Below are 10,345 nucleotides of genomic sequence, written 5' to 3' on the forward strand. Positions count from 1 at the left end.
CTCCATTTTAGAGGACCAAATGTGGTGTGATAGCATTCACGGCCTGAGATCTGGCTCTGAATCAGAACCTTCATCAAAGCACACAACAATTTGAAAAACAAATGCAATTAAGGATTTTAATTTAATTAAAATAAAAATGAATATAACAACTGTTTCATACATTATTACCATTCTCCTTCCCGTCTGAGAATCTTAATTAAGCTTGAATGTCTAGGATTCTTCTAGATTAAAGCAAATGCATAGGTAATAACTGCGTACTTATGTGTGTGTGAGAGAGAGATTGGAGAAATTGGGGTAGAGATTGAGAATGATATGAAACTTATCAGTCAGCCATGTTATATATCATAATTAAGGAAAAATCAAAACATCTCACAATCAAACATAAAAAGTTATGTATATGAACCCACCAAATTGAAGAAATGGAGATCGATCTATATATATTAACCTAGCCAGGAGACTTGTGTATTCATTCTATATATAAACTATAAAAGTTCAAACCCTTGCATCTGCATGTGAGTTGATCCATCCAAGGTGGGAAGCATTGGAAATCCACCAATTTCTGAAATAAACCCTTCCAAATCAGAGAAACCTCCCAAGTACCCACCACAACCAGATCTCTCTTCACTACTGGAAACTGATCCTATCTCTTCTTTCACTGATGATCTGTCCCCTTTAGTCTGATCCATCCCCCAAAACGCACCGTTCCTCACCTCCGTTTTCTTCGTAGTCACCATCATTCTCGAATCTTCTGACAGACCAGTACTACTACTGCTACCACAGCTTTTGCTTTCTGCAGTTACTGCCTTTTGAATCTTCTTCTTGCAACACTTTTTCTCTCCTCCGCCGCCGCTTGGCTTCCCGGTCAGCTTCTGCACCAGTTCCCTGAAGTTCTCAGCGTCGGTCTTGATGATCTCTGGTGCAAATATGTGAATTATGCGTATCTTCGGTTTGGTTTTTGATATTGTGTGGGAGTCTCTGTTCATGGCTAGGGATGTAGGTTGTTGGTGTGAATTACTATGGTTTTGTTTCCTGATGAGCTTGCTGTCTTCCATGGAGAAAATTTTGAAGCAGAAGAAGAGGGGGTTGGTGATTTTATGCAGTTTTAGAAAGAGAGAAGGAAGGGAATCAGATCAAATATATACAGGAAGCATAAGACACAGACCCTAAAGGTGCTAAAAGGACAGAGAGAGAGAGAGAGAGAGAGAACAAATAAAAAGGGGAATGAATTTGACAAAGGAAATATCAAGCTGTCTGTCCGTTGAGAGCAAGGATTAGATGAATCCTGGTCTGACAAATGTAAAGAGAGAGAGAGTGTCAATTAAGTAATCGGAACTCAATGGTCCCCTCATCTCTTCATTATTTTCTTTTTGGTTACAAGAGGGAACCTCATCTCTTTATTACTCCCTCCGTCCCTAATTATAAGCTAAAGTTGTAAAAATAACACTTATTAAGAAAGCCTTAATTGATGCATTGGTTTTCAAAAAAAATGTACAACTTTCTATGTTTACCCCTATTTATGATAACACTTTTTCATCATTGTACTACTAATGGTGGTGCTCCACTACCAATAAATGCAAGGGTGAATATGGAAAGAAATATTAACTTTTGCAAGGTTAGCTTATATTTAGTAACACAAAAAAATCTCAATGTTAGCTTATAATTAGGGACGGAGAGAGTATAAGACAAGAAACAATGAATTAATGTTGATGTTATATATAATTAACTTTTGGTCATAGGGAGTATATATCTATATCTTGAGGTGAGAGAATGGATGTGGATGCATTTTCGATCCCCCTTATTTTCTTTCCCTCGAATGACCGCAGCCTTCCTGCCAATAAGAAAATAAGAAAAATGTTTTGGAGACATATTATGAGTGTAGACACCAGCATGATTTGGAATGCAATCATTGGACTAAAATCATACGATTAATATTTGATCTCGGATATAAATACATGTTAAAAACATAATCCATCCTTATCTTTATGCATCGCGTTGATTTACCTCATTTTATTGGTTCCGCTCTCATCCTTTTCTTGAGAGCTTTGTCCTCAAGGACTTTTTAGGGATAATGTAATCCTTTAATTTTTTAAAAACCAAGCTGAATTTTGGAAGATTAGTAAGATGAATGAGTCTCACGTCTTTCAGAAATCTAGAGCAAGATGGATAAGGGAAGGGGATGCCAACACTAAATACTTACACACAATCATAAATTGGAAGAGAAGGAAAAATGCCTTGCTAGGCCTCAATGTGAATGGTTTTGTGGATAGAGGATCCAGTTGAGGTGAAGCACAATGTCAAGGCTTTCTTCGAGAAAAGGTTTGAGCGGTTACATGGGGCGAACCCACACCTTAATGGGGTGGAGTTCGAACAACTTTCACAAGTACATATCAACTTCTTGATCTCTAGTTTTGAGATGGATGAGCTAAAGGAGGCGGTTTGAGATTGTGATGGAGACAAAAGCCCGAAGCCGGACAGATTTAACTTCAAATTTATTAAGTCCTTTAATTTTGGCATATGTTCCAACATGACTTTAAGAAGAAGATCTTGGATTATTTTTATCTAAATGGAACGTGGCCAAGAGGGAGTAATGCCTCTTTTGTTGCTTTGATCCCAAAGATTGACAACCCAATGGGGCTAAATGATTTTAAACCGATTTCTCTTGTGGGTTGCATGTACAAGGTTGTTTCCAAGTTGTTGGCCAATAGACTTAAAGTGGTACTTCATAAGCTAATTGATGATAACCGAAAAATTTGCGCAAGTTAAACTGGCACAATGCCGAACTGCCGATTCATAGAGCTATAAAAGCATTCTTAATCATTGAGTGAGCCAAATCGAAGGAACATTGTGTCGGCTTTGTCATTTGTAGCGTCAGTAATAGGCGTCGCTAGGTTCATCGACCAAGTTAGCGTCAACGTTCAGATCTATATTGGCGACCTAAGTGCGATGCTACTTTTGTCGGTGAAAATTAAGTCACGGAGGTCGTGCAAAGTTGTATGTGTACAGTTTCAGAGCACGTTGTTTCAGGCCTAACATCAACACCAACTATAATTTCAACATCCTGCCTCAAGCAACACACCTTTACGGTTAGCGTCGGCCTAGCAAACACAACCTATTGTTAGTTTCTCTGCCCCGCCCATACCCCCACCTCCACTTTAAGGATTCTTCATCTTTTTTCTCTCTCTATTTCCTCTCGATCATTCTACTTAGCTTCTAACTTCTATTCCTCTACTACCCCACTGTCACACTCTTCCCATCAGCCACATCTCCAGCCCTATTATCTCTCAATATTCTACTTCTAACTTCTATTCCTCTGTTGCCCCACTATCATAGTCTTGTGATCTTTTCCCCCTCTGCTTTTTCTCTTCTTTTGTTTTTGTTATTCCTTGTTGCATAGGGTTGAAGTAACTCATGTACTTTTTTTTAATATTAATTTTAATTTTGGCTTATAAAAAAACATCTCCAGCCCAATGCTGCCTACTCCTTTAATTAAATTGTATTATTAATAATTGTTATTTTGTTCTTTGTGTAATAACTTAAACAATAACTTTTATGGAACGTAGGTAGCTAGGTAGTAGTTACTAGTTAACTTAATCAATCAGTGTTGAACCTTAGCTACATATATATTGGTCTGAGATTTAACCAAATATGCCAAACATAAATGAATTCCATAAACCTCTTAAACGACGGAGGCAAAATCATGCATCCAAGTAAAGGAAAATATGCAAAATTGCATGTACTAGTTAGTGGACATCTTTAATGTCATAAAGCTGTTTTGAGAGAATAACGTGGAACAGCTAGAATGCTAGATATAGATAGCACATGAAATTTCGATTGAAATTGGGGTTGGGCAATTGTTACAAGAAATACTATAAATCAGTGTGGTTGGGATATTGAACCCCACATATGACCATACACTAGCATAAATAATTAAAGGACAGCTCATTATACGTAATCGCGTGACAGAACAGAAAACTTAATTTGCAATTTTACCTTCAAAGTTCAAACATTCGTATTGGTTTAATATTGGATATATCCCCCTCCTCGCACATATTATTTTACTCAGTTTTTTATTGAATCATATAGTATTAATTAATTCCTTCTTGATTTCAAAAAAATTAATTCCTTCTTGTTTTCTTATGAGTTGACATGCAATAATTAATCAGAGCACAAATATAAATTATCAAATCGTTCAATTTTTTATTCCTTGTCACGTTCCAATTGTGCTAAAATAATGCCAATGTGACTTTCCTCCTTTATTTCATGTTCGGTGAAACTATTTATGTAATGTAGTAATTTGCAACTAGTCGGCGTGTGATTCTGCATATATATGTGAAAGCCATGGAACACACTTAGTTAAACGTGATTAAGCATTTTGATTTTTATTGGCTAATAGAATCTTGTGGTAACAAAAATAACGTTGGATTACTGAATGCCTATCATTTTTTATATAATAACGTATTTTATTCAATACACATATTACTTTGGGCCGAAATAAAAAAGTTATCTAAGGGTTCGTTTGGTACACCGTATTAGGCATGATAGTATAAGCTTATACAATACATTATGGGCTTATCCATTGTTTGGTGCTCACATTATATTGTATAAGCTTATACATCAATCTCCTCTTATACATCAAAATGATGGATTATTTAATCCACCCTATAGATGGTGGATAAGACATGATAAGAGTGCAATGTATAAACTACTTCAATATATTTAATCAACTGCCACCACAATCACCCTCCATCACCACCGCCTCCACCACTACCACCACCACCACCACCGTCACTGCCGCCACCACCGTCGCCGGCACCACCACCACCGTCGACGACACCACCATCACCATCATTGTCGCTACCACCACAACCACCCACCACCACCACCTCCGCCGCCACCACCGCCGCCACCACCACCACCAAAACCACCTTCCACCACTACCGCCACCATCGTCGCCGCCACCATCGTCGCCGCCACCACAACCACCCTCCACCACCACCACCTCCACCACTACCACCACCATTGCCGCCACCACCACCACCACGCTCTAGTTATAGCCACTACTACCACCACTGTTGCCGCCACCATCATCACTGTCTCCGCCACCACCACCATGCTCCATCACTGCCACCATCTTTGATACCTTCATACCATCACAGTCGCCACCCCCAACCTCCACCACCACCGCCACCGCCGCAACCAACACCACCATCCACCACCACTGTCACTGCCACTACGACCACCACCTCCACCATCCACCACCACTGCCACCATCATCACCTTCTACTACCACCACTACCACACTACCAGTGTTGTCACTAAATTATACACTATATGACTAAACGCTGTGTAGTATTAAAATTTTATGAGGCCTTATCCTATCGGTGCCCACTAGGGTGGGCAAGTTTCAAATTGGTCCACCGGTGGACCATTATCATATGCCATTAGATTTGAGAATCTTATAATATTCTTTTATTGGATGGTTAAGATTGAATGATGATAAAAAGGATAAAAATGTAAATTTATAACCCCTCTTAATCTTCCCCAACCAACCCACCATCATCCACCTGCGCCGGAACAGCGCCGGCGAATCGTCATGCACCTTTAAAAACTAAACTTGTTCAAGAAGAAGTATCAGTGATTTCAGATTTGGCGTCGCCGATCTAGCACAAAGGTACAACTATTATACTGATTCGCTTTACTCACAAAGCAAGTCGGCATGTTGCGTTTTGCTTCCTTTGATGCTATGGCGATGGAGGAAGACGAAGAGATCTGAGATGGGAGTGCAGGTCTGATTCAGACCCCAATCATTCAATTCTGCGTTTTGTTTCTCTAAGGCTTTTTTTGGATTGGGGGAGGGGGATGGAGTGGTGGGGAAGGAGGGAGTGATCCATTGTTTGTTTTATTTAAAATATGATGGAAGGGAGTGGTAAGTAGTGGTCGAAGATCCATCATGCTCCATTACTTTCCTTCAGATTTGCTCCCCCCAAAATTAGATGGAAAGGAATGGAAAGAAAAACTGATCACTTACTTAAATTATGAAAATACTATTCTACCCATGGTAACCTCCATACACGTAACAATCATGCTAATGCAAGTAAAACCACACATGCTGCACATCTTGTGGGCACATGGACAACTCTTTTACCATTTCAAGTTTTCCCTCTGTTTCTTGGAAGGCTTCATTGAGGCTTGGCAATTGTTTCGATGATTGGTGCGTGTGGCAATTTCCCAGTCACGTTGGGCACTTTCTTTCATGCTGATATGTAGCCTCTGTTTCCCACTATTTTTGCAATTATCTTACCTTTTTTTTTTTCTATTTTCTTGGCTTTTACCTTTGAATCTATCTTGTAATTGTTTGAAGGGTGGCACCCCTTGTGCCTTTTATATTTATATATTTGTGGCTTATCCTTAAAAAAAAAAAGCTTTTTCCTCTTTGCTTTAACCAAGGCAGACACCACCGGGTTGTCATATATATAGTTTGTAAAGATGTTGAGTTCTGCATCAAATCATTTCTCATTTTTTTCTCCACTATAATTTGTAAGTGTGCTCTTCCTGAACTGTAAACAAAGGCACTCAGCAATAGCATCAAGACAGTAGAGAACCTCAGTTGTTAGACACATGGGATCATAAGACATTGAATATTGGATACCAATTTTCAATTGTTTTTTCAGCTTGTCTTTTATTTTAAAATAAGGGTAATATAGGAATAAGATAAATTATAGCATATTCCGTTCCGTCCATTATCCAAACAATGCAGTGGTAACTTTGTTCCGCTCCGTCATAAAATATCCAAACAATGGAATGAAATTTTTATTCCATTCCGCTCCACTCCATTCCGTTCCATTATATTCCATTCCGCTCCGCTCCATTATGTTCCATCAATCCAAACATAGCCTAACTCTAAACGTTTCTTCTCTCTTCCTCACTAGATCGACGAAAATGGTTTAACCCACCCAGCTGTGGAACGATGGTGGTAGGGCTATGTTGTGTTGTCCCCACCAGCAGCAGATCGTTTTTCTCCCGCCCTCGCATTTCTTGAATCTTCCCTCATCTGCAAATCCAAAAACAGAGAGAAAGAGTAGAGAAAGAGAGAGAGAGAGAGAGAGTGAGTGAGTGAGGAGAATTAGGGTTTATTTCCCAAATTTTAGCTATTTTTCTTTTATGATTCTTCAATTTTATCAATTAACATGGTTTTCTCGAATCAATCCCCACCTTCAAACATGGGTTTCTTCGATTTGTAATGAAGATTATACTTTTCGGGTAAAAAATCATCCATTTTCATTTGCCCCTTTTTTATTGTTTTTTTCTTCTTCTGTGTAATTTGTTCTTGGAAATTTGTAACAAAGCAAGCTTCTTTCTAATTCACCTTTAATTTGGACATTCAAGCTGTGATGGGGGAGGAGAATTCCGATCCTATGAACCTAGATTTGAATTTGAGTCCAAAGTGATTCTGCTTCTTTGATTTTATTTGATTATTTGAGTATATACCAATTTTGGTAGAAAGAAGATGGATCATGCAATCCAGCTTTCAGATTTTTCATGGTGCAATATGATGAAAGGAACCCGTTAAAAGAACCAAGGGCCACATGAACCTCTAGATGAGAGACAAAATATGAGATAGGTTGCAGACAACAGTGCAGGCCAAACGCAAGAAATGCTAATGAAGCTATGAACTTGGATGATTGAGATTTTTTTAATATATTGTTTATCAATGATAAATTACAAATATAGCCCTTGGTCCACGGTCCACCGGTGGACCAGTTATAAAAGTGTCCACCCTAGTGGGCACCTATCCTATCAGGCCTAATACAATCAAACCTTATACTATCAGACCTTATACTATACAACGTATCAAACGAGCCCTAAAGAAACAATGGCCGAAAGGATGATCCACACTATATGTGTCTTAATTATTTGGTACTCTGAGTGATGCATATATTGAAAAAATATGGAATTTAGTTCTAGGCTTCTAGCATTAGTAGATGTTATGCTTTTGATAAAACCCCAGAAATTCTAATTGTCGCGGTGTCACCTGTGTGTGGCTTGTCGCTACTCGATAATTGAGCTTTGCAGAACTCCTCGATTGCTCACGATTATTATCATTAAAATCCTTTTTAGGATGTTTCAGTAATCTACATTGGTAAACAAAGGTTTTTCATAGAATAATACTCCTCCGTTTCTAAATAACTGTCCATTTAGAGATAAATTTTTTGTTTCACAATGACTGTCCACTTATAATTATAATGAAGCATTAATTTGTATTTTTCTATATAATGCCACTATAAGTAAAATAAATGATGAGAGATAATAATACATTTTATAGGGTAAAATAGAAAAATACATATAATGTTTTAAAAAATTAACAAAATTTATTGCATTCTTAATATGCGTGCATCTTCACTAAGTTGACAGTTGTAACACCCCGATTTCGGTGGCGTCACTTTAGTAACCAAAAGTAAACTTAATGCGGAAAAACGTGAATATATTTTTTTTTCGATTATAACTAAGACAAGACTGAAATAAATAAAACCCAAGTGCGAAAAGTAATAAAACTAATATACAATATATAAACAGCCCCCGCTGTAAGTAGCAACCTCGTCACGAGTGAACCTCCAGTGACGGGTAATAGAAGAGTAGCGCCCGTAGGCAAAAGTACAAACCAAAAGAAAAGGTTAAGTGTCCGCAACACTATCCCTCAAAATGAGAATAAGCTGGCCCATCGGCCTGAAACAAGACTTCCTAAGTCCAACCAACTCTCTGTGATTCCCGTAACGAAACCACACAAAAAGCTATAGGTGGGAAACTACCCTGTCCCGAATGAAACAAATGATGTTCAGAGCTAAGACTCTACTCCTACACTAATCCCATCTCGAGGAGCTCACACTAACACTCAATCCTACATGCTAGCGTGATCGTCGTCCGAATCTGAATCCAGAACGACTAAGTCTAGGTACATCCTCCGTCCTCCGCTCGCTATCGCGATGCGCTCCTGTTCCAGCATCCCAACTCTAGTTTCCCCCGAAGGGTGAACCGTCGTGAACTAGTCCGCCAAAGACATCTGACAAAGGGCGTTTGTTCGCCAAAGCACACACAGAAGACGCGAGGGTCAACTCCAAAGAATTATGTAAATAATAGCAAGGATAGATACAGATAATAGGATAGCCACTTAGGCTTTTAGCTAGGGATAACATCCTAGGGTTGCATATCTCATGATGAATATAAACGACGATAAATCACCGTTAACATGCCTCAAATAGAATTAACAAGTATCAAACACACTCATCACTAAGTCAGTATGCATGTTGCATGAAATGATATGCAGGTTAACCCAGTTAACCACATGCATTCCGGAAAGGGATGGACATCAAACGGATCAGCCCTAACACCAGCCACGGTGGAACCATTTCGGCCCGCGTGCCTCTTACACCACACAAAGGTAGCCAGATCAGCAGTAAACCCGTAGGTCTGCCATTTCGGTCTGCTACAAGAGACGTCTACAAACGCTCTTCCACGACATTCCGGGTCTTATGACCATTTTGGAAACCGACGAGGTCCAGAGTACGTCCTGTGTTAATACCTCATTAATGTTGCATGAATGCAAGATGATTAGTCAATCAACGTCTCTGATCTCACTCGACACGTCGCCACGTGTTCTAGCTAAGTTAATGTCTCCAAAAGCTTACCCTAAGGTAAAGTCGATTCTGCGACAAAAGACACACTTCACAACAACACATAGCTGCTCCAACAGCACAACAACAAACGCTGCTCCAACAGCACAACAACAAACGCTGCTCCAACAGCACAACCACGACAAACTCAACACTTGGATCCGACGACACTCCTCGTTTTTCCAAAACTATGATTTGCATCGAAAGCCTCCTTTCGAGATTTATACCATTACTTAAAGATTTAGAGGTTATTTAAGGTCTTATGAGTTTTCTTTATAAAATAGATTCCATTTTGTCTTATCGCAAGTCTTATACATTTTCAGGATCTCCCAATCCCAAGTCGCTTCCAGAGGATGTCTCGATCCACTAAACAAAATTAAGGCCCGAACCTCGTTCTTCCTATCAAACTTTCTCAAAACTCTCAAAATAAAATCGGCATGACCTGCCCGCTATTCTCACCATTCAGAATCTCAGATTCCAGTGCAGAGCATATTTAAATCATCACAATCAACAACATGTCATATATCGAAGAATCTCATCATAAACACTTAGCACTTAGCATATAAAGCATGCACCACACATCCTAGATTACCCACTTAGCACATAGCATGTAAGTCAATCTCAAAAACATTCAGTAGATGAATCATCTACATTGTCAGCCGAAGCCTCAGAAAACA

At 39.0% G+C, this 10,345-nt stretch overlaps 1 protein-coding gene across 1 annotated transcript; it reads right to left on the bottom strand.

The window, feature by feature from the left end:
* Positions 1-308: 308 nt before the first annotated feature.
* Positions 309-1,292, bottom strand: LOC130721375 (VQ motif-containing protein 25-like). Its single transcript, XM_057572166.1, has one exon. It carries the CDS (start codon positions 1,050-1,052, stop codon positions 483-485), a length of 570 nt encoding a protein of 189 aa, XP_057428149.1. The 5' UTR covers positions 1,053-1,292; the 3' UTR covers positions 309-482.
* Positions 1,293-10,345: the final 9,053 nt, after the last annotated feature.

The sequence above is a fragment of the Lotus japonicus genome, chromosome 5 (genome assembly GCF_012489685.1).
Source record: "Lotus japonicus ecotype B-129 chromosome 5, LjGifu_v1.2".
Lineage (NCBI taxonomy): Eukaryota > Viridiplantae > Streptophyta > Magnoliopsida > Fabales > Fabaceae > Lotus > Lotus japonicus.